The sequence below is a fragment of the Ascidia mentula genome, chromosome 7 (genome assembly GCF_947561715.1).
Source record: "Ascidia mentula chromosome 7, kaAscMent1.1, whole genome shotgun sequence".
In the NCBI taxonomy this organism is placed as follows: domain Eukaryota; kingdom Metazoa; phylum Chordata; class Ascidiacea; order Phlebobranchia; family Ascidiidae; genus Ascidia; species Ascidia mentula.
In genome coordinates this window covers 18,193,029-18,219,331 of record NC_138572.1, presented here as the reverse complement: position 1 = coordinate 18,219,331, position 26,303 = coordinate 18,193,029, and the positions used below count along the sequence as shown (strand labels likewise).

The 26,303-nt window shown below is 38.0% G+C and overlaps 1 protein-coding gene across 1 annotated transcript in view; it reads left to right on the top strand.

Moving 5' to 3' along the window:
- The window catches only part of LOC145909732 (uncharacterized), a 247,822-nt gene that overhangs the window by 220,762 nt on the left and 757 nt on the right, over positions 1-26,303 (top strand). The window contains exon 4 of the mRNA XM_082997086.1: positions 23,275-23,334. Within this exon, the coding sequence (XP_082853212.1) occupies positions 23,275-23,334 (60 nt within the window). The remainder of the gene's footprint in view (positions 1-23,274; positions 23,335-26,303) is intronic.

Sequence of the window (26,303 nt, the reverse complement as noted above, 5' to 3'; positions counted from 1 at the left end):
CATGTTTGAAACTATGGTGGCTAAGGTTGGGCGGAATTAAGTAAATTTGAAAGTTTTCCGTCTGTGATTTGAACATTTTTAAATCAGGCGACTTGAAATTTTGCACACAAATACTAGATGCCAGTACAAAACGAGCAGTTAAAACCAAATTGGCCTATGTCCTTTAGTTTTTTCTTCGCGAACGAAAACGCATGTTTGAAACTATGGTGGCTAAGGTTGGGCGGAATTAAGTAAATTTGGAAGTTGTCCGCCTGTGATTTGAATATTTTTATATCAAACGACTTGAAATTTTGCACACAAATACTAGATGCCAGTACAAAACGAGCATTGAAAACCAAATTGGGGTATGTCTGTTAGTTTTTTATTCGCGAACGAAAACGCATGTTTGAAACTATGGTGGCTAAGGTTGGGCGGAATTAAGTAAATTTGGAAGTTGTCCGCCTGTGATTTGAATATTTTTATATCAAACGACTTGAAATTTTGCACACAAATACTAGATGCCAATACAAAACGAGAAGTGAAAACCATATTGGCCTATGTCCTTTAGTTTTTTCTTCGCGAACGAAAACGCATGTTTGAAACTATGGTGGCTAAGGTTGGGCGGATTTAAGTAAATTTGAAAGTTGTCCGTCTGTGATTTGAACATTTCTTTAACAGGCGACTTGAAATTTTCCACACAAATACTGGATGCCAGTACAAAACTAGCAGTTAAAACCAAATTGGCGTATGTCCTTTAGTTTGTAATTGCTGCGCGAAAACAAATGTTTGAAACTATGGTGGCTAATGTTTGGCGGAATTAAGTAAATTTGAGAGTTGTCCGCCTGTGATTTGAACATTTCTATAACAGGCGACTTGATATTTTGCACACAAATACTAGATGCCAGTACAAAACGAGCAGTTAAAACCAAATTGGCCTATGTCCTTTAGTTTTTGATTTGCGAACGAAAACGCATGTTTGAAACTATGGTGGCTAATGTTTGGCGGAATTAAGTAAATTTGAAAGTTTTCCGTCTGTGATTTGAACATTTTTAAATCAGGCGACTTGAAATTTTGCACACAAATACTAGATGCCAGTACAAAACGAGCAGTTAAAACCAAATTGGCCTATGTCCTTTAGTTTTTTCTTCGCGAACGAAAACGCATGTTTAAAACTATGGTGGCTAAGGTTGGGCGGAATTAAGTTAATTTGGAAGTTGTCCGCCTGTGATTTGAATATTTTTAAATCAGGCAACTTGAAATTTTGCACACAAATACTAGATGCCAGTACAAAACGAGCAGTTAAAACCAAATTGGCCTATGTCCTTTAGTTTTTTCTTCGCGAACGAAAACGCATGTTTGAAACTATGGTGGCTAAGGTTGGGCGGAATTAAGTAAATTTGAAAGTTTTCCGTCTGTGATTTGAACATTTTTAAATCAGGCGACTTGAAATTTTGCACACAAATACTAGATGCCAGTACAAAACGAGCAGTTAAAACCAAATTGGCCTATGTCCTTTAGTTTTTTCTTCGCGAACGAAAACTCATGTTTGAAACTATGGTGGCTAAGGTTGGGCGGAATTAAGTAAATTTGGAAGTTGTCCGCCTGTGATTTGAATATTTTTATATCAAACGACTTGAAATTTTGCACACAAATACTAGATGCCAGTACAAAACGAGCATTGAAAACCAAATTGGGGTATGTCTGTTAGTTTTTTATTCGCGAACGAAAACGCATGTTTGAAACTATGGTGGCTAAGGTTAGGCGGAATTAAGTAAATTTGGAAGTTGTCCGCCTGTGATTTGAAGATTTTTATATCAAACGACTTGAAATTTTGCACACAAATACTAGATGCCAATACAAAACGAGAAGTGAAAACCAAATTGGCCTATGTCCTTTAGTTTTTTCTTCGCGAACGAAAACGCATGTTTGAAACTATGGTGGCTAAGGTTGGGCGGAATTAAGTAAATTTGGAAGTTGTCCGCCTGTGACTGGAATATTTTTTTATCAAACGACTTGAAATTTTGCACACAAATACTAGATGCCAGTACAAAACGAGCATTGAAAACCAAATTGGGGTATGTCTGTTAGTTTTTTATTCGCGAACGAAAACGCATGTTTGAAACTATGGTGGCTAAGGTTGGGCGGAATTAAGTAAATTTGGAAGTTGTCCGCCTGTGATTTGAATATTTTTATATCAAACGACTTGAAATTTTGCACACAAATACTAGATGCCAGTACAAAACGAGCATTGAAAACCAAATTGGGGTATGTCTGTTAGTTTTTTATTCGCGAACGAAAACGCATGTTTGAAACTATGGTGGCTAAAGTTGGGCGGAATTAAGTAAATTTGAAAGTTTTCCGTCTGTGATTTGAACATTTTTAAATCAGGCGACTTGAAATTTTGCACACAAATACTAGATGCCAGTACAAAACGAGCAGTTAAAACCAAATTGGCCTATGTCTTTTAGTTTTTTCTTCGCGAACGAAAACGCATGTTTGAAACTATGGTGGCTAAGGTTGGGCGGAATTAAGTAAATTTGGAAGTTGTCCGCCTGTGATTTGAATATTTTTATATCAAACGACTTGAAATTTTGCACACAAATACTAGATGCCAGTACAAAACGAGCATTGAAAACCAAATTGGGGTATGTCTGTTAGTTTTTTATTCGCGAACGAAAACGCATGTTTGAAACTATGGTGGCTAAGGTTGGGCGGAATTAAGTAAATTTGGAAGTTGTCCGCCTGTGATTTGAAGATTTTTATATCAAACGACTTGAAATTTTGCACACAAATACTAGATGCCAATACAAAGCGAGAAGTGAAAACCAAATTGGCCTATGTCCTTTAGTTTTTTATTCGCGAACGAAAACGCATGTTTGAAACTATGGTGGATAAGGTTGGGCGGAATTAAGTAAATTTGGAAGTTGTCCGCCTGTGATTTGAATATTTTTATATCAAACGACTTGAAATTTTGCACACAAATACTAGATGCCAGTACAAAACGAGCATTGAAAACCAAATTGGGGTATGTCTGTTAGTTTTTTATTCGCGAACGAAAACGCATGTTTGAAACTATGGTGGCTAATGTTTGGCGGAATTAAGTAAATTTGAAAGTTTTCCGTCTGTGATTTGAACATTTTTGAATCAGGCGACTTGAAACTTTGCACACAAATACTAGATGCCAGTACAAAACGAGCAGTTAAAACCAAATTGGCCTATGTCCTTTAGTTTTTTCTTCGCGAACGAAAACGCATGTTTGAAACTATGGTGGCTAAGGTTGGGCGGAATTAAGTAAATTTGGAAGTTGTCCGCCTGTGATTTGAATATTTTTAAATCAGGCGACTTGATATTTTGCACACAAATACTAGATGCCAGTACAAAACGAGCAGTTAAAACCAAATTGGCCTATGTCCTTTAGTTTTTGATTTGCGAACGAAAACGCATGTTTGAAACTATGGTGGCTAATGTTTGGCGGAATTAAGTAAATTTGAAAGTTGTCCGCCTGTGATTTGAATATTTGTATATCAAACGACTTGAAATTTTGCACACAAATACTAGATGCCAGTACAAAACGAGCATTGAAAACCAAATTGGGGTATGTCTGTTAGTTTTTTATTCGCGAACGAAAACGCATGTTTGAAACTATGGTGGCTAAGGTTAGGCGGAATTAAGTAAATTTGGAAGTTGTCCGCCTGTGATTTGAAGATTTTTATATCAAACGACTTGAAATTTTGCACACAAATACTAGATGCCAATACAAAACGAGAAGTGAAAACCAAATTGGCCTATGTCCTTTAGTTTTTTCTTCGCGAACGAAAACGCATGTTTGAAACTATGGTGGCTAAGGTTGGGCGGAATTAAGTAAATTTGGAAGTTGTCCGCCTGTGATTTGAATATTTTTATATCAAACGACTTGAAATTTTGCACACAAATACTAGATGCCAGTACAAAACGAGCATTGAAAACCAAATTGGGGTATGTCTGTTAGTTTTTTATTCGCGAACGAAAACGCATGTTTGAAACTATGGTGGCTAAGGTTAGGCGGAATTAAGTAAATTTGGAAGTTGTCCGCCTGTGATTTGAAGATTTTTATATCAAACGACTTGAAATTTTGCACACAAATACTAGATGCCAATACAAAACGAGAAGTGAAAACCAAATTGGCCTATGTCCTTTAGTTTTTTCTTCGCGAACGAAAACGCATGTTTGAAACTATGGTGGCTAAGGTTGGGCGGAATTAAGTAAATTTGGAAGTTGTCCGCCTGTGATTTGAATATTTTTTTATCAAACGACTTGAAATTTTGCACACAAATACTAGATGCCAGTACAAAACGAGCATTGAAAACCAAATTGGGGTATGTCTGTTAGTTTTTTATTCGCGAACGAAAACGCATGTTTGAAACTATGGTGGCTAAGGTTGGGCGGAATTAAGTAAATTTGGAAGTTGTCCGCCTGTGATTTGAATATTTTTATATCAAACGACTTGAAATTTTGCACACAAATACTAGATGCCAGTACAAAACGAGCATTGAAAACCAAATTGGGGTATGTCTGTTAGTTTTTTATTCGCGAACGAAAACGCATGTTTGAAACTATGGTGGCTAAGGTTGGGCGGAATTAAGTAAATTTGAAAGTTTTCCGTCTGTGATTTGAACATTTTTAAATCAGGCGACTTGAAATTTTGCACACAAATACTAGATGCCAGTACAAAACGAGCAGTTAAAACCAAATTGGCCTATGTCTTTTAGTTTTTTCTTCGCGAACGAAAACGCATGTTTGAAACTATGGTGGCTAAGGTTGGGCGGAATTAAGTAAATTTGGAAGTTGTCCGCCTGTGATTTGAATATTTTTATATCAAACGACTTGAAATTTTGCACACAAATACTAGATGCCAGTACAAAACGAGCATTGAAAACCAAATTGGGGTATGTCTGTTAGTTTTTTATTCGCGAACGAAAACGCATGTTTGAAACTATGGTGGCTAAGGTTGGGCGGAATTAAGTAAATTTGGAAGTTGTCCGCCTGTGATTTGAAGATTTTTATATCAAACGACTTGAAATTTTGCACACAAATACTAGATGCCAATACAAAGCGAGAAGTGAAAACCAAATTGGCCTATGTCCTTTAGTTTTTTATTCGCGAACGAAAACGCATGTTTGAAACTATGGTGGATAAGGTTGGGCGGAATTAAGTAAATTTGGAAGTTGTCCGCCTGTGATTTGAATATTTTTATATCAAACGACTTGAAATTTTGCACACAAATACTAGATGCCAGTACAAAACGAGCATTGAAAACCAAATTGGGGTATGTCTGTTAGTTTTTTATTCGCGAACGAAAACGCATGTTTGAAACTATGGTGGCTAATGTTTGGCGGAATTAAGTAAATTTGAAAGTTTTCCGTCTGTGATTTGAACATTTTTAAATCAGGCGACTTGAAATTTTGCACACAAATATTAGATGCCAGTACAAAACGAGCAGTTAAAACCAAATTGGCCTATGTCCTTTAGTTTTTTCTTCGCGAACGAAAACGCATGTTTGAAACTATGGTGGCTAAGGTTGGGCGGAATTAAGTTAATTTGGAAGTTGTCCGCCTGTGATTTGAATATTTTTAAATCAGGCGACTTGAAATTTTGCACACAAATACTAGATGCCAGTACAAAACGAGCAGTAAAAAACAAATTGGCCTATGTCCTTTAGTTTTTTCTTCGCGAACGAAAACGCATGTTTGAAACTATGGTGGCTAAGGTTGGGCGGAATTAAGTAAATTTGGAAGTTGTCCGCCTGTGATTTGAATATTTTTATATCAAACGACTTGAAATTTTGCACACAAATACTAGATGCCAGTACAAAACGAGCATTGAAAACCAAATTGGGGTATGTCTGTTAGTTTTTTATTCGCGAACGAAAACGCTTGTTTGAAACTATGGTGGCTAAGGTTGGGCGGAATTAAGTAAATTTGGAAGTTGTCCGCCTGTGATTTGAATATTTTTATATCAAACGACTTGAAATTTTGCACACAAATACTAGATGCCAATACAAAACGAGAAGTGAAAACCATATTGGCCTATGTCCTTTAGTTTTTTCTTCGCGAACGAAAACGCATGTTTGAAACTATGGTGGCTAAATTTGGGCGGAATTAAGTAAACTTGAAAGTTGTCCGTCTGTGATTTGAACATTTCTTTAACAGGCGACTTGAAATTTTGCACACAAATACTAGATGCCAGTACAAAACGAGCATTGAAAACCAAATTGGGGTATGTCTGTTAGTTTTTTATTCGCGAACGAAAACGCATGTTTGAAACTATGGTGGCTAAGGTTGGGCGGAATTAAGTAAATTTGGAAGTTGTCCGCCTGTGATTTGAATATTTTTATATCAAACGACTTGAAATTTTGCACACAAATACTAGATGCCAGTACAAAACGAGCATTGAAAACCAAAGTGGGGTATGTCTGTTAGTTTTTTCTTCGCGAACGAAAACGCATGTTTGAAACTATGGTGGCTAAGGTTGGGCGGAATTAAGTAAATTTGGAAGTTGTCCGCCTGTGATTTGAATATTTTTTTATCAAACGACTTGAAATTTTGCACACAAATACTAGATGCCAGTACAAAACGAGCATTGAAAACCAAATTGGCCTATGTCTGTTAGTTTTTTATTTGCGAACGAAAACGCATGTTTGAAACTATGGTTGCTAAGGTTGGCCGGAATTAAGTAAATTTGGAAGTTGTCCGCCTGTGATTTGAATATTTTTATATCAAACGACTTGAAATTTTGCACACAAATACTAGATGCCAGTACAAAACGAGCATTGAAAACCAAATTGGGGTATGTCTGTTAGTTTTTTATTCGCGAACGAAAACGCATGTTTGAAACTATGGTGGCTAAGGTTGGGCGGAATTAAGTAAATTTGAACGTTTTCCGTCTGTGATTTGAACATTTTTAAATCAGGCGACTTGAAATTTTGCACACAAATACTAGATGCCAGTACAAAACGAGCAGTTAAAACCAAATTGGCCTATGTCTTTTAGTTTTTTCTTCGCGAACGAAAACGCAAGTTTGAAACTATGGTGGCTAAGGTTGGGCGGAATTAAGTAAATTTGGAAGTTGTCCGCCTGTGATTTGAATATTTTTATATCAAACGACTTGAAATTTTGCACACAAATACTAGATGCCAGTACAAAACGAGCATTGAAAACCAAATTGGGGTATGTCTGTTAGTTTTTTATTCGCGAACGAAAACGCATGTTTGAAACTATGGTGGCTAAGGTTGGGCGGAATTAAGTAAACTTGGAAGTTGTCCGTCTGTGATTTGAAGATTTTTATATCAAACGACTTGAAATTTTGCACACAAATACTAGATGCCAATACAAAACGAGAAGTGAAAACCAAATTGGCCTATGTCCTTTAGTTTTTTATTCGCGAACGAAAACGCATGTTTGAAACTATGGTGGATAAGGTTGGGCGGAATTAAGTAAATTTGGAAGTTGTCCGCCTGTGATTTGAATATTTTTATATCAAACGACTTGAAATTTTGCACACAAATACTAGATGCCAGTACAAAACGAGCAGTTAAAACCAAATTGGCCTATGTCCTTTAGTTTTTTCTTCGCGAACGAAAACGCATGTTTGAAACTATGGTGGCTAAGGTTGGGCGGAATTAAGTTAATTTGGAAGTTGTCCGCCTGTGATTTGAATATTTTTAAATCAGGCGACTTGAAATTTTGCACACAAATACTAGATGCCAGTACAAAACGAGCAGTAAAAAACAAATTGGCCTATGTCCTTTAGTTTTTTCTTCGCGAACGAAAACGCATGTTTGAAACTATGGTGGCTAAGGTTGGGCGGAATTAAGTAAATTTGGAAGTTGTCCGCCTGTGATTTGAATATTTTTATATCAAACGACTTGAAATTTTGCACACAAATACTAGATGCCAGTACAAAACGAGCATTGAAAACCAAATTGGGGTATGTCTGTTAGTTTTTTATTCGCGAACGAAAACGCTTGTTTGAAACTATGGTGGCTAAGGTTGGGCGGAATTAAGTAAATTTGGAAGTTGTCCGCCTGTGATTTGAAGATTTTTATATCAAACGACTTGAAATTTTGCACACAAATACTAGATGCCAATACAAAACGAGAAGTGAAAACCATATTGGCCTATGTCCTTTAGTTTTTTCTTCGCGAACGAAAACGCATGTTTGAAACTATGGTGGCTAAATTTGGGCGGAATTAAGTAAACTTGAAAGTTGTCCGTCTGTGATTTGAACATTTCTTTAACAGGCGACTTGAAATTTTGCACACAAATACTAGATGCCAGTACAAAACGAGCATTGAAAACCAAATTGGGGTATGTCTGTTAGTTTTTTATTCGCGAACGAAAACGCATGTTTGAAACTATGGTGGCTAAGGTTGGGCGGAATTAAGTAAATTTGGAAGTTGTCCGCCTGTGATTTGAATATTTTTATATCAAACGACTTGAAATTTTGCACACAAATACTAGATGCCAGTACAAAACGAGCATTGAAAACCAAAGTGGGGTATGTCTGTTAGTTTTTTCTTCGCGAACGAAAACGCATGTTTGAAACTATGGTGGCTAAGGTTGGGCGGAATTAAGTAAATTTGGAAGTTGTCCGCCTGTGATTTGAATATTTTTTTATCAAACGACTTGAAATTTTGCACACAAATACTAGATGCCAGTACAAAACGAGCATTGAAAACCAAATTGGCCTATGTCTGTTAGTTTTTTATTTGCGAACGAAAACGCATGTTTGAAACTATGGTTGCTAAGGTTGGGCGGAATTAAGTAAATTTGGAAGTTGTCCGCCTGTGATTTGAATATTTTTATATCAAACGACTTGAAATTTTGCACACAAATACTAGATGCCAGTACAAAACGAGCATTGAAAACCAAATTGGGGTATGTCTGTTAGTTTTTTATTCGCGAACGAAAACGCATGTTTGAAACTATGGTGGCTAAGGTTGGGCGGAATTAAGTAAATTTGAAAGTTTTCCGTCTGTGATTTGAACATTTTTAAATCAGGCGACTTGAAATTTTGCACACAAATACTAGATGCCAGTACAAAACGAGCAGTTGAAACCAAATTGGCCTATGTCTTTTAGTTTTTTCTTCGCGAACGAAAACGCAAGTTTGAAACTATGGTGGCTAAGGTTGGGCGGAATTAAGTAAATTTGGAAGTTGTCCGCCTGTGATTTGAATATTTTTATATCAAACGACTTGAAATTTTGCACACAAATACTAGATGCCAGTACAAAACGAGCATTGAAAACCAAATTGGGGTATGTCTGTTAGTTTTTTATTCGCGAACGAAAACGCATGTTTGAAACTATGGTGGCTAAGGTTGGGCGGAATTAAGTAAACTTGGAAGTTGTCCGTCTGTGATTTGAAGATTTTTATATCAAACGACTTGAAATTTTGCACACAAATACTAGATGCCAATACAAAACGAGAAGTGAAAACCAAATTGGCCTATGTCCTTTAGTTTTTTATTCGCGAACGAAAACGCATGTTTGAAACTATGGTGGATAAGGTTGGGCGGAATTAAGTAAATTTGGAAGTTGTCCGCCTGTGATTTGAATATTTTTATATCAAACGACTTCAAATTTTGCACACAAATACTAGATGCCAGTACAAAACGAGCAGTTAAAACCAAATTGGCCTATGTCCTTTAGTTTTTTCTTCGCGAACGAAAACGCATGTTTGAAACTATGGTGGCTAAGGTTGGGCGGAATTAAGTTAATTTGGAAGTTGTCCGCCTGTGATTTGAATATTTTTAAATCAGGCGACTTGAAATTTTGCACACAAATACTAGATGCCAGTACAAAACGAGCAGTAAAAAACAAATTGGCCTATGTCCTTTAGTTTTTTCTTCGCGAACGAAAACGCATGTTTGAAACTATGGTGGCTAAGGTTGGGCGGAATTAAGTAAATTTGGAAGTTGTCCGCCTGTGATTTGAATATTTTTATATCAAACGACTTGAAATTTTGCACACAAATACTAGATGCCAGTAGAAAACGAGCATTGAAAACCAAATTGGGGTATGTCTGTTAGTTTTTTATTCGCGAACGAAAACGCATGTTTGAAACTATGGTGGCTAAGGTTGGGCGGAATTAAGTAAATTTGGAAGTTGTCCGCCTGTGATTTGAATATTTTTATATCAAACGACTTGAAATTTTGCACACAAATACTAGATGCCAGTAGAAAACGAGCATTGAAAACCAAATTGGGGTATGTCTGTTAGTTTTTTATTCGCGAACGAAAACGCATGTTTGAAACTATGGTGGCTAAGGTTGGGCGGAATTAAGTAAATTTGGAAGTTGTCCGCCTGTGATTTGAATATTTTTATATCAAACGACTTGAAATTTTGCACACAAATACTAGATGCCAATACAAAACGAGAAGTGAAAACCATATTGGCCTATGTCCTTTAGTTTTTTCTTCGCGAACGAAAACGCATGTTTGAAACTATGGTGGCTAAGGTTGGGCGGATTTAAGTAAATTTGAAAGTTGTCCGTCTGTGATTTGAACATTTCTTTAACAGGCGACTTGAAATTTTCCACACAAATACTGGATGCCAGTACAAAACTAGCAGTTAAAACCAAATTGGCGTATGTCCTTTAGTTTGTAATTGCTGCGCGAAAACGCATGTTTGAAACTATGGTGGCTAATGTTTGGCGGAATTAAGTAAATTTGAGAGTTGTCCGCCTGTGATTTGAACATTTCTATAACAGGCGACTTGATATATTGAACACAAATACTAGATGCCAGTACAAAACGAGAAGTGAAAACCAAATTGTCCTATGTACTTTAGTTTGTTATTGCTGCGCGAAAACGCATGTTTGACACTATGGTGGCTAAGATTGGGCGGAATTAAATAAATTTGAGATTTGTCTGCCTGTGATTTGAACATTTTTGGATCACGCGACTTGAAATTTTGCACACAAATACTAGATGCCAGTACAAAACGAGCAGTGAAAACCAAATTGGCCTATGTCCTTTAGTTTTTTCTTCGCGAACGAAAACGCATGCTTGAAACTATGGTGGCTAAGGTTGGGCGGAATTAAGTAAATTTGAAAGTTGTCCGCCTGTGATTTGAACATTTTTTTATCAGGCGACTTGAAATTTTCCACACAAATGCTACATACCAGTACAAAACGAGAAGTGAAAACCAAATTGTCCTATGTCTTTTGGTTTTTTATTTGCGAACGAAAACGCATGTTTGAAACTATGGTGGCTAATGTTTCGCGGAATTAAGTAAATTTGAAAGTTTTCCGTCTGTGATTTGAACATTTTTAAATCAGGCGACTTGAAATTTTGCACACAAATACTAGATGCCAGTACAAAACGAGCAGTTACAACCAAATTGGCCTATGTCTTTTAGTTTTTTCTTCGCGAACGAAAACGCTTGTTTGAAACTATGGTGGCTAATGTTTGGCGGAATTAAGTAAATTTGGAAGTTGTCCGCCTGTGATTTGAATATTTTTATATCAAGCGACTTGAAATTTTCCACACAAATACTACATACCAGTACAAAACGGGAAGTGAAAACCAAATTGTCCTATGTCCTTTAGTTTTTTATTTGCGAACGAAAACGCATGTTTGAAACTATGGTGGCTAATGTTTGGCGGAATTAAGTAAATTTGAAAGTTTTCCGTCTGTGATTTGAACATTTTTAAATCAGGCGACTTGAAATTTTGCACACAAATACTAGATGCCAATACAAAACGAGCAGTGAAAACCAAATTGTCCTATGTCCTTTAGTTTTTTCTTCGCGAACGAAAACGCATGTTTGAAACTATGGTGGCTAAGGTTGGGCGGAATTAAGTAAATTTGAAAGTTGTCAGCCTGTGATTTGAACATTTTTACATCAAGCGACTTGAAATATTCCACACAAATACAAAATGCCAGTACAAAACGAGCATTGAAAACCAAATTGGGGTATGTCTGTTAGTTTTTTATTCGCGAACGAAAACGCATGTTTGAAACTATGATGGCTAAGGTTGGGCGGAATTAAGTAAATTTGAAAGTTGTCAGCCTGTGATTTGAACATTTTTACATGAAATTTTGCACTATGTCCTTCACTTGAAATTGAAATTTTGGTTTTGGTTTTCACTGCTCGTTTTGAAATTTTGGTTTAAAATGAAATTTTGCAATTTTGCACTATGTCCTTTACTTGAAATTTTGCACACAAATACTAGATGCCAGTACAAAACGAGCAGTGAAAACCAAATTGGCCTATGTCCTTTAGTTTTTTTGTTTTCCACACTTACTACACTCAATTAAATATTGTTGTTTATTTTCTGCATGCCTACAATTGCAGTAAATCGCAACCGTCTCGCTGTTATTCCTTCTATTTACGATAAGCTTCTTCATCTTATGAAGAAGCTCAAATTCTTTTTTGCGCAACATTTTTACTATATTTGTTCGCAGCGATTTTTTAAAGGAGAGATGTTCTGGATTTTGATTAAAACATAAAGCGACCGCAAACACGATGGCGTACACCCCACAGTTGCCAGAACCAAATTGCTTTTGCACATTTGGGAATTCCAGATTGATGTATTTGGTATTTGTTAAATTTAGCAACTTAGAAATAGCGAATTTTTCTTTCGATTTATACTTGACCGTCTGACTGTCATATACTTAAATGATATGGTTATTTAAAGCGAAAATATTTGAAACTGTTACCCAATGGCTACTATTAACATAAGCTTTCTGCCGTTGAACCGAGTCCGCTTTAATTGCTGTTCACTCTTTTCCATGATTCCCTGCGTGCGATTATCGGCGAGCAACGTTTGTCCAACTCCGCGTTGTTGGACTTTTTGTACGTATTTAGAATACGCGCGGTACGGTTCACTACTTCCGTGACGACCTAGATCCCCCAACAGTAAAGCGCTCCACAGAGGTATTTTCGGAAAATTTGGTTATAAATTCGGGACAAAAAAAAATCATTTTTGTTTGTAAAGGTATGGGTGACATTTAAATTAGCCCGGTTAATCACTTGTCCAAAAAAGAGTTTTAAAAATTGCGAAATAGATGCGATGTTATGGCGGTTTGTCACATACGTTGCGACAGCCAACGGCGCTTCTCCTTTGTTGGGGTTTCTAAAAACTATTTCGTAAACGCAAAAATGCGCATCGTTACCTCGGTTTTTAATCACGCTGCCGGTTGCGTCTATGTACATTATATCCATCGTGCATAATCGCAAGCGCTTTGGATCGTGAATTCCCTCGTGTGAACTTCATCGGTGGTGACGCGGTCTTCTTGGCGTTAGGACTCTTCTTCCTCTTCCTCTTCCTCTTCCTCTTCCTCTTCCTCTTCCTCTTCCTCTTCCTCTTCCTCTTCCTCTTCCTCTTCCTCTTCCTCTTCGAACACTTCTTCAACGGGGAGGTTGTCTCCTCTGTGTCCTCAGGTGTTGAGTTGGTGATCTCCGTGTCCTTAAATGTTGGGCTGAGCTGGAACTCCTCGCTACTCGAGTCTTGTTACAACCATCCATCCGGACTCCGATGCTTCCGTCACTTTCCGTTGTGGTCTGGTGTGCAGTTTGGTGGACGACCGCAGGTCTTGTTGGTTGGAATCCAGTACAACCCCCCCTCCCCATATTTGAGCGGGACTCTGGAGCCAATCGTACTATGGAACCGATCGCTGTACTGGGGCTTACCGTACATATGACGGTTTGTCAACCTAGCAAATACAAGTTTGGCAACAAATTATACTAACATACAGCGAGTTATATATATAATAGATTAATGTTTTACCTGATGTGCCCTTTCCTTAACAACATCAAGAAATGTTGGTCTTGTTTTCACCAGTTCCATTTGTTCAATGAATTTCTAGTTAAAAATATTGATGTTAATTTAATAATTTTGTTGGTAAAAACATTCGTACTCACCGACAGTGGACTCGGGTTCATCTTTGTTCCCGCATTTTAATTCGGGAAAATCCTGGATAGCCAACGAACTCATAGTAATGTATAGTATTTCTTAATACCTTCGCAAATGGGTATAGAGTCTGTACCAATCGGACAAGAGCTTTCATGCGGCCAACAATTCCGCTAATGCCACCATTCATAGGGTTGTCACCTTTCATTGCGAGAACATCATTGGTGCCAAACCCTATGATCACAACTTTGATGTCTTCAACGATGGTAGCGGAAGAAAGTTCCTGTATTGCATGCCAGGTGGTACCACCAGGCATGCTTAAAGCTGCAAAATCAAAAGAACCTCTCATGGTTTTACCTTTCTGTCGAAATGCACAGCAACCGTTTCTGGCTGCTTTTGACGGGAACCCGCCACATTGTCTGCTTCCCAGATATCCCAAGGCCGTACTTCTCCGCTCTTGATGGCTGCAAATAAAGTGAAAGAAGTTAAATTTATACACATTAACAATAAACAATGCTCGAAAAAGAGTTCTTACCTTTGGCTGGGTACAAACATTTAACCAGTTTCGAATATTCGACTTCTCCATAGCTTATTTCGTAACAAAGTATGTCGTAGCTTCGCCATTTGCAATTGGTTTCTCAATGAGAATGAATGACTTTCTGTTTGTGTTCGCTTATATTGAAGAATCTATAATCACCCAATTTGTGTCGATCAGAAAACACGCCGCCCGATCTTGAGCCTCGTAGCCCACGATCTCTCTGCCCGCCGCGCGGCCTTGAGCCTCGCTGATTCCGATCACTCGGCTCGCCGACTTATCAGATACCCCCTGCCTAATAGGGTCCAGCGTAAAAATAATGTTGCGAAAACAACTGATAAGTAACATTCCTTTGTGGTAGACAACTGGAAAACGTCAAATCCCATTAAAATAATAATACTTTCGGTAATAAATATAATGAATTAGTTGCAAATAATGTCCGGGCTATTGTTACCTTTCGCGGCGAGCGCAGAACGTTGAAAAATGCGGGGGTTATGGTTAATATTCTTCAAATTTGAGAGGGTACGCGCTTTTTCTCGCGAAAAAGTTTAATATTTTTAGATAGAACAGAAACCAAACAATATCTACCCTTAAGGATTTCAGCGGGAATCGATGTTTACTTATGGTTATGACATAGCAAACATATTATATTCATATTCGAATATTATTGCATTTTTTTACTTTCGTTGGAAAGTTCAGCCTGTGATCTATCTTTGTGTGAAAAAAGTAAGTCGCTACCTCGTAAGGCGGCCGAGTCACGCACGTTCAAACTTTTGTCAACTGGCGATTTTTTTTTGTCAACCAACATCTGGTAAATCTTTCAATGTTGCTAAGTGGGAGTTTTGGTGAAGTGCGAAACCCTCTTGTCGGGGGTTCTTTGTTTGTTCCAGCGCAGTGTACGTGGTTACAGTATGTCTAATTGTCGTGGCGAAATCCAAGCTTAAACCGTAGGGAAATAAACATGAATTCTAACCCCAAGTTTAATCCCACAAGGGCCAAAAATGCGAAAAATCTTTGTAAATCACCTTCTGTTCCTTTGTTGGGTTATGGGCAATTTACACACAAAACGTCGATGACTGGACGGTAATATGGCTATGTTTTCCCGTTCGATGTATGCGAATAAATAAAAATTCCAAGACAACGTGTCAATAATTTATCGACACGCGAGAAGCGCAGAGCAACAAGCTGCCAATCAACTTGCAACCATGGTTACAACGTCAGGATTATGGAAATATTTGATTGCTGAGCAGGAAATCGGTTGTCACGCTGTTGAAGAAGGAGACCGAGTGTTAAAATAAAAATCTGCGGGAAGCAAGGTAAGATATCCCCTAGGTTGAAATTATACACTGCCCATATTCTTTAACTTTAAACGATGCATGTTTCGAAACGGAAGAAGTCAACTCAGTTATTTTACAGCATTCACTTTTAATCCGCGCCACCACAAACCAATTCGCCCGCCCAGTGAATATTCTTTATTAACTTTTATAATAGTATCTGCTATTTTGACTTTTAAACCGAAATTGTCGCAGGGTGTTGAAAGGATTTTATTTCGTTAAAACCGAGGAAATTTGATGGTGAGTTGACCATAGAAATCCCCACGCATAATTATTATTGCTTTTCCTTAAAAATTAGTTGGAAAAAACACATATGTTTTAAGTTATTGCTTGTTGCGTCTCAGAATATTAAATATTATAACACCGGAGCATATGAGTGAGGTTTGTAGCGGTTGGGATGTTATAGTGGATAAACATATTCATTTTGCACATCCACGTTTTGTTTTCCCAGGGACGGGAGGAATTCTATAGATGTCAAACAGTTTGCATTGGCTCGTGTTCAGCCTGTGTTGATTTAAATAGATGTCCGTTGACTGTAAAAGAGATTTATTCAATTATATACACACAATATCTTGTGCGATTACAACTTAACTGATCAATGAGAGCTGCTGTAAACATGTGTAATAATACCGAATTCAGTCACAAAGACCAAAATTAATGCATACCTTCTATTAGTCAACCCTGTTCAATGGGTGGGTAATGGGCCAAAGCTTAACACACGACGCTGCCGGGCCAAATGCACACAGGCCAAGTTAAATTGTCTTTCCGAGCAGTACTTTTGCATCGTTCGCTAAACGTAAGAAATTCCTGTTATGCCACCTTTTAGTTTGACATTCCACCTCAAGGATATAAGTTTGAATTTCATTAGAAAGCAGAAGAGCTGCAGTTTTTTCTGTAAGGACTTGGCGTGTACGAACCAGTTAATTATGATAAATATTGTTCTTATTACTAATCTTCACGAAGTGTTTGTAGGAACACAATTGTTTGAGTCAATGGTGGTTGCGTGCGTCTCAACACATCAGTATTACAACCCCGAAACAAACGAGTGCAATGGCAGACTGCATGAATCGAGGAAATCCTTTTCAACGTATGTCATAATTTGGATTTTTTAATTTCACACAATGACGTTTGTTTCACAGGATGTCTTTGAGACGTGTGAAAGACATTGGATTTGAAACTGTCAGTTTTAAATGTCAGAATATAAAGGAAGAATGCGTAAAATCCATATATTATTGCGGCATTAGGTGGATATGTTCAATTGCCACCTAGGGTGCGGGTTTAAACCTATATGAAGTAGAAAGGTTGCTTAAATATAAACTAGGCTTCTCTCTTCAGTGAAATAAATATATTCATTTTGATTTCCGTTTCTATAAAACGTCTGCAAATATTTTTGTTGCAGAGTTAGGATATTTTGCTGTAATTTAAGCTAGCATATTTGCAAACAAACTTTTCAATCTTATACAGGTATGGGTAATTTGGCTGCAATAAATCTATGTCAACAAACATTATATCATAATGTCGTTGGCTTTGCAGAAGTCGTTGGTTGATCAGAGGGTGGATTTAAGACGGATCAGTGCAGGTTCTGTCGGGTTGAATCCACACCAAAAATGGGAGCAAGGTTTGTGAGCTATTTAAATTATCTCCAAGTTAATAAATAGCCACATTTTTCCCGGAGAAATAATAATGAAAATAATTATTCTTCCTGGTGAAACCAAGCGGGGAAATTTTTAACTATTTAATGTTGTTATTTCTCTGCAAAGTCTTGTCATGGATGGGACTAGGGTTTGTTGAGTTAGGTTAAACTCGGCCTAGTACGTGAATCAAAGTGAATATTCAATTTGTTTCATAAACTTGCCCGGTGTCTCACGCTTCGCCAGTTGTATTGTGAGTACGGGACGAAAATTCGTTCCGTTCATATCGCGCCAAAATTATAACCAGAGGGATGTTAGTTGACAAAAAAAAATCGCCAGTTAACAAAACTTTGAACGCGCGTGATTCGGCCGCCTTACGAGGTAGCGACTTACTTTTTTCACACAAAGATAGATCACAGGCTGAACTTTCCAACAAAAGAAAAATCAAAAAATTTGCATTAATTTTCGAATATGAATATGATATGTTTGCTATGTCATAACCATGAGTAAACATCGATTCCCGCTGGAATCCTTAAGGGTAGATATTCTTTGGTGTCTGCACTATCTAAAAATAGTAAACTTTTCGCGAGAAAAAACGCGCGCCCTCTCAAATTTGAAGAATATTAACCATAACCCCCACATTTTTCAACGCTCTGCGCTCGCCGCGAAAGGTAACAAAAAAAATTCCCAGTTAACAAAACTTTGGCCGCGTGTAACTCTGCCATCTTAAAAGCCAGCGACTTACTTTTTTCGCACAAAGATAGATCACAGGCTGAACTTTCCAACAAAAGAAAAATCAAAAAACAATTTGCATTAATTTTCGAATATGAATATGATATGTTTGCTATGTCATAACCATGAGTGAACATCGATTCCCGCTGGAATCCTTAAGGGTAGATATTCTTTGGTGTCTGTACTATCTAAAAATAGTAAAGTTTTTCGCGAGAAAAAACGCGCGCTCTCTCAAATTTGAAGAATATTAACCATAACCCCCATATTTTCAAAAATCGCCTCTGTGTTTGGTCAGCCGAAGCTGCTTCCAGTCGCACCACGAGGAGGTACACAGATGACTTGGTGTTTGAGCCAAATAGGCCACAAACAACCCAGCGACCAACCTGAAAAATACTTTAAAAAAATGTTACACATTTGTTACATTGCCAAGCCTATACTTAGCTTATACTACAATATCCCGCTGGATACGTTAACATTTTCCGCAAAACCAAGGCACGTCCTCTAAAGCTACCGCAAACGCAATGGCGTACACCCCACAGTTGCCTGAACCAAATTGCTTTTGTACATTTGGGAATTCCAGACTTATGTATTTGGCATTAGATAAATTTAGCAACTTAGAAATGTCGAATTTTTCATCCGATTTATACTTGTCCGGCTGACTGTCATATACTTGAACTGTATGGTTATTTAAAGATAAAATATTTGAAACTGTTATCCAATGGGTACTACGAACATTAATTATTTGGATAAAATTTTGGTCCGTTCATATCTCGCAAAAATTATGCCAGGTCACAATCTGACATCTGGTCATAAGCGGTTGCTTACAATATTTGTCAAGCCTTTTTATGTGTAAACTAAACGTGGTTTAAAGTATTTATATTAGACATATGGTTAAACCAGTGCGGTGATTAAACTTTTGTTTTATCAAAAATGACAATAAAATCCTTTTAATTTAAGTTTCATAAAAAATATGAATGGTTCGGTGAGCTGTCAAGATTTGGCGAAAACTACTGAATATTTATTCTGAGCGTTTGAGCAACAAGCGGATGAGAAACAAACAAAAAAGAAAGAAGTAACGACAGTTTATATAAAAAGCCATTTTGGAGGTTACCAGTTAACTTAAATCAGTGCTCCGCAGAAAATATATATTTTATGAAATATATTTTATGAAAATAATTATCCACTATCACCAGTTTGAATGTTCCATTGTTGTGAAAAAATAAGATTCGTTTTGCAAAAGTAAGAATGTAATTGCGCGAGCCTGTTGCTGGTTAAGTACAATGCCGCAGTACTTCCAACAATTTGGTGTTCCACTAAAATCATTGATGACGTCATTCCCCTGAATTAGAGAAATATATCATTGCAAGATATAAACTCTTTGTGTTTTTATCAGGTATTGGTTGAAGGTGGTTGGAATCCTGCTCTCCTTCATCACAATTGCTTCAGCACGGTATAAACCTCACGAAAGTAAGTATTTTGTTACAAATCATAAACTCTCAATTAATTTCATATATTGGTAAGTTTTACAGATTTTGATGGATTTCAAATCGATTTATGTTCATGAGTTTTTTGCAGAGTTCACTTGCAATGATTTGGAGAAGGTGGTGGCTGAGTGGTTTTGTGATGATATTTCCGATTGCAGAGACGGAAGTGATGAGAAACCGGTCAACTTTTCCACTTATCCTGAAAACCTCACCAGTCCTTACATGAGGTGAAAGCACTTAAATATGTTCCCTACATTCGTTGTATTAGTGTTGACCAACCAATAGACGATGTTATGGGGGTTTGACTTTAATTGAAATAAACAATTTTGAACAGTTTGTAATAAAGTCGGGTCAAATCACACAGTTTCAAAACCCACGTGTTCAGAATAGTTTTTAATATTTTAAGGAAATTATTGACTGCGAAACACTTCCACGTAACAATAATGTTGTTGAGGTATGAAGTGGCCAGTGGGTGGCGCAAAGAATTAATCTAAGACAAGTAAAGGTTTATATCAGGGGTGGCCAACACGTCGATCGCATCACAGTTTGCGTTGACTTTACAAAATTTTAAATAAACGTAATCGTCAATCTTTTTGCTGAATTTACCGAGAAAACTAAAAGTTTCATGTTCGCCAGTTTAACACATTGTTTTTAAATTGGGCATTGTTACCAAACACGTAGCACATTGTTACGTAACACGTGCCATTATTACCACACATGTGGTATTATCCGGCAATACGAAGAAGTCAAATTCTGTGCCTTTATTATTAGTTTCCTCAGTGAAACATTTTTGGCGCTGAACGAAAGTTAAAATATTTTGGATATTGTAGGTGGTATAAATACGTTACAATCACAACGCATTTACTTCCAAAACTTTGTATTAAGTAATTGACTAATGGTTGAAGAAACAATCGAAATGTTTACATGAAGTTTTCCAGCACTGTATGGGCTATTCTGTTCATATTAAAGAGGTACAGGATTAAGTTTTGCGGATGTAAGAATGGGGTGGAGAGAAGGTTGATTAATTTATATTTACAGAATGTTTGACATCGACTAGGACGCCTTCAGGAAAGGTGTTGTCCCTGTTCCCCTGGATTACGAGCTTAAAGTTTATAAAATGTTGAAGTAACTGGATTAGGTGTTGGGGATCTTATTCAAAGGGCGGGGGTCATTGCGGATTCAGTTACGGGCTTGCTAATGATATAGCAACATAGAGGTGTTCAGAAGGGCTGCAAGGGTTGTGGCGTAGGTTGTGGAAGTTTTGGGAAAGTTAAGGAGAAGTGCGTTGGGGGTTTTTATTTACTAGAGTTGGTAAGAGCTGGATGGATGGGCAGTCGTGAAATAGATGTTTAAAGATTTAAACTGAGGTTGTGCAGAAATGACAGTGAGGGTCTTATATCAAAGTCGAGTAATTTAACTATGGGCATTCCAAGGTTGTATTCAATAAGGAAAAGTTGGGGGTTTCCAGTATGTCGGAGTTTGTAATGATGTTTTAAAGGAGAGATAAGTGAGAGGTCAACAAAGAGGGGGATGTTGACCGCGTCGTAACAGCCAATCCGTGCAGAGGCGCCGAGTTTAAGAGGATGGAACCGGAAGTCCAAAATGCACACACGTATCTACGAAGTAGGCGCCATTGTCAAAAGCAACAACAAACGAGCAAGATATTGGCTGATTAAAAACAGGTTGTGTTGAATTCATTTAGTATTATTGCCTCATATATTACACACAACCTTCTCATCGGGCATTAGAATATAACATGTGCCACATGTTCAACTAATCAACAAACAAAGGCAGTTTGTGTTGTTGCAACGGGATGGGCTTCATCCGGAGCCCAGTCTTCACAGCGTTATTTTGAATGAGCTTTGCCATAAAGACATTTAGGATGCTTGCCTGATGTTGCGTATGTAGTTTGGCAGTACGATGTTTTCTTCCGTTTGTATGACCGCATTTCGGTAATGCCGTCGTCCCGCATAGTTGACTTTGGGGTGGATGTGGCAACTGATTGCGTTGATGCTTCAGTAGGAACCACTGGAGTTGTTCCGATATCTTACCGGGATTTGAACCCAGGATGGGATACGAGTCAGGCGTCTGCCTTCTCGTTTCCCTTCTTGCATCACCTCAACTGTATTGTTTTTTTCCAACAAGCAAGCGCTCGGGAATAGAGTTTGGGGCGAGTACTTATGCTTGCATTATCACCAATCTCTTGCCACCGTACACATTATGGTCATCTGAGATACTTTCATGAACTCAAGAAGTTCGTTTTATAGCTCATGGATAAAGCGGGCTTGAACGTCAAGGTTGTCGTCCGTTGCAAACCGACCAACCTTTTTCACACCACTGGTCGAAACACTAAGCCGGAAAACTGCCTTTATGTAGTTGAGTACGTGGTTTCTTGTACGACTCAAATAGCGCACGGGCTGGCCACTGGCATCTCAACTCTCCTCTCAAAACAAAAGACAAGGGCTGGACTGCCTTTGCACAGAGTGGAATCAGTAAGTGTATCAGAACAGCTCATCAAACGAAAAATCGGAAAAGTTACACGAATAATAGAAAACTTCACTACTTCACGATAGACTTGATAAATTTGTCCTATTGCTTGGCAGAGTTTAAGACACGAATAATTACCTGATTCCAATAGTTTTCTTCCACCTTGTTTACTCCTTATGGACGCACCTAGTTTGGTGCCCAACGGATGACGGTGGCCGTATAGTCACCACAATGTACAAGTATTTGCCTGACCGGATGGTCGGCATGATCGTCTACAACAGTCGCACCAAGCTACACTGATGTGACTGTTACGACCGCTTGTGCGCAGCCTGGTCCTGCGCTGTCGTCCCACTAGGCAAAAACGCGCCCACCCAACTTCATAACCAACAGGACAATCCACTCCTGGTCGTCTTGTGTATTAGGTTGCGTAGCGGTTTTTCTGCAACCACAACAATTATAAATAACAGATTGCCACGTCACAATATACGTAGTGAAACAATGGACAACAAAATATGCCTCCTTATTCAGTTTACAAATTGTATCTACGTTAATCATTAACATTTTAAATGTACAAGACTCGGAAATTATGTCGCCGAGTCAAAGCACTTCACAAGTTCAAAACACATGGAAAAAGAAACGTACCAACTGTGGGGTGACCCAGGTCTGTATTAGCCTGCGGCTAGTGGTTGCACCAACGTTCAACTCAGATAACGTCTTAACCCTTATTTTGACTATAAACCAGATAAATATAGTTAGCATTTTAACAGCAGCACAATTCAACAGCAGCACAATCTCGCCCACAACATGTCGTACTAAAGACAGCCACATGCGCGGATGAATACAAACACGGTGAAAGTTAAAATCAGCCATGCGTTAATTCTCGCTGTAACAGTGACCTTATAGTGCGAAACAGTGGTCAACTGTTTACAGCTCACAGAATTTATAATATTGGCGCCAATTTGATTTGTATTAGTTTTTTTCAGCAGATGTTACGCGAAATTATTGTGAAGTCGTAGATTGTGTATTGCACATCTGCCTACACAATCGTGCATGACTAGTTAGCATTAATCTACTTTATTTAAACCAAATCTAACATTAACAGATTATCAGCCATGACGACTTTTCATTTTTAACATTTACAAACACAAATCTCCCGAAACTATTGTTATATGACGTAATACATTACTTTTGATACAGTTGCGACAATAAGTTGGACTACCGCAATGCAAACAAAGTATGCGCCCTAAGAGTGAAGGAGTTTTGCAAAGGAATAATCCAATGTGTTGGGAAAACGCCTTGTGACTTTAGCAACCATAGCTGCCCCACCCACTTCCAGTGTCCGAATTCTTCTTGTTGGAAACGTTCGACTGTTTGTGATGGCGATCCTTGCAATGACTGCCCAGCTTTCCAACACTGGAATAATGGACATGGATTCAAATGTGTTCGGAATGGCAGGAATTGCAATCTTCCGCAGATGTTTCTATGGGATGGCATTGCCGATTGTGATGATAAATCTGATTTGTGTTACACCTCGGAGAATGGAGATGCCAGGTATTACGTTTTTGATTGTGTTTTGTATATGCGTACTTGCCAGCACTGCTCCAGACTAACCTCTTCCTCCGTGCTCCTTGTGACAACGGAAAAACTGAAACATTTGCAAAGATGAATATAGTTTCAGTCAAATGAGCTTAGTGGTTTTATGGCTGTAAATGTTAACAAAGAATGGCGATAACTGCTTGCTTGTGGAAAAATATTGCTTCTGTAAACAAATTTGTTATTGCAGAGACATTCGTAATACATCGTCCATGAAAGAAGGATTGTGTTTCCAATGTAAAAATGACTCCATGATCATCTCAAGGTCAAGTGTTTGTAATGACGTCATAGATTGCCCTGATATGAGTGATGAATGCAGTTGTAATGGAAAATTCCATGAGCAATGCATTAAGGACAATAAATTGTATTTTGGGTAGGTTTGAAAAACCTTATATTTCGTTGATGCAAATAAACTATCAATTTTATTTAGTTCCAAACCACGTTGTGATTGTTTCGACAATAATGGAGTCTGTTACAACAAAATTGATCAAACCAACATTTCCTGTAACTCAAAAAATGAAGTCTGCGACAAGCTCGCTCATTGTTTGGGAAATTCACCATGTGAGTACCTCTGCCCCTCCTATTTCCAGTGTTCGAATTCAGCTTGTTGGAAACGTTCGACTGTTTGTGATGGCGATCCTTGCAATGACTGTCCAGCTTTCCAACACTGGAATAATGGAAATGGATTCAAATGTGTTCGGAATGGCCGGAATTGCAATCTTCCGCAGATGTTTCTATGGGATGGCATTGCCGATTGTGATGATAAATCTGATTTGTGTTACACCTCGGAGAATGGAGACGCCAGGTACTGATGAAATGTTGTGGTTGGTTGAAAGTATCTTCCGGTTAAGATGAGACAGAATGGACTTGTAATATTACAATATAAATAACCTCGTGTCAAACGCAGTTTATTGTAAAGAAAACATGTTTCGCTAAAGGCATCATCAGTTCTCATTCAAAAAGAATGAACTTCATTTGCAGAGACATTCGAAGTTCTCAGACATTTAATCATCGTTCATGTTTCCAATGTACAAATGACCCAATGATCATCTCAAGGTCAAATGTGTGTGATGACGTCACCGATTGTCCCGACAAAAGTGATGAATGTTTTTGTCAAAGTGGGAAAACCAAAGATTGTGGCAAATTTCATTAGTAAGTGATAAAGCATTAGTTTTTTCTTTGGATTGAAACCACTGACATCCATTGCGTAACTAGAAATCTATGACTTGCAATAGTGTAAGATGTGTTAAGTGTCTGTAAATCCTACATGACTTGTTTTCATTGGCACGACTCATAAACTAATGCAGGTGTTAAGGATGTGTTCCGCCGCTGCAGGAAAAATACCCATTCCTTAAAGGCCCGTTTACACACGAACACAGTTTGGCACGGCACAGCACAGTCTGGCTCACACAGTGTTTACACTACTGCAATAATCGAACACGAAACCGACAAGTGCAAGTGACAAGTTACGTTGATAATTTTTCAGGACTCTTGCCTTGCATTTCTCGGCCCCGCCAGCGTTATTATAGGTACAAATTGAAGTTGTTGCTATTGGCTGTACATATTCTTCAACAAAAGGCATGTACTGTGTTACATACTTAAGGCAGTTACTGTTTTAGATATTTTTTTACGACGAAAGGTAGCACTACAGATCATGAAAACAAAGATGGTATAATTGAACCAGGACAATGGTTTTCCACAGCAGCATCCCGCTGAGACGCCATTCCACACACCGCTTTGTAATTTAGTTACGGCACCATTTCATGCGCTCAAAACAATCGCTCACATGTCAAACGCGGTCACATCACACAACCACAAACCAAAATAATATATGTCCTCTTCTTTGAAGCAGTCGCGATGCACTTTCGCATCAATGTGTACTGAAATGTTCTGTAGAAATTGGGGTTTGTTTTGTTTGTTGATTACGTGTTCATCTGCAATTTAATTTGTTTCCTGACTTCTGACTCCAGACTCCAGATAAACCAAACTTGGGATAGTTTGTTTTATTCAGAATACACCAAGACAAAACACAGATATGTGGGAATCAGACGTTTTTGGTCCCACAAGCACGCCAAAATGTAGAACAGATTGGTGAAACTACACTAGGCCAAAGCCCAATGCAGAATCACTTCAGACCACAAGACTACGGAATTTATACACACTTGAATTATGCGTTCGCGTGAGACCACGATATCGATAATTGCATCTTACGAGCGATTCTCCATTGTCGTTCCAAGAACTGTGGTATTTACCTGGGCAGTACAAAACTGCAAGTCATTCTCACTACGTCACAGCATAAACGTTACACCAGCCACGCCCCAAAAAGTGTTTTACAGAACAGGCAAAAGAACGATATGAAAGAGAAAAAGAGAATAAGAAGAAAAGTGATATTTGAGCTTTGTCAAAGTACATGTCACAAAACAAACAAACAACAAAACCATGCGTAAAATATGTCAATCGGTAGTTACGTGCTTCATCAAACCAAAACAAAACTAGAGCAAGGATTTTTCCTAATGGGGCTTCAGACATGATGAGTGAGGAGGCATATTTTCGGCGACCTTGCCTAATTTCGCGCCATGTAGTGTAAAGGCGTCAGGCCCCGTGCTGACTTCTAATGCAGACACGTTAAGGGT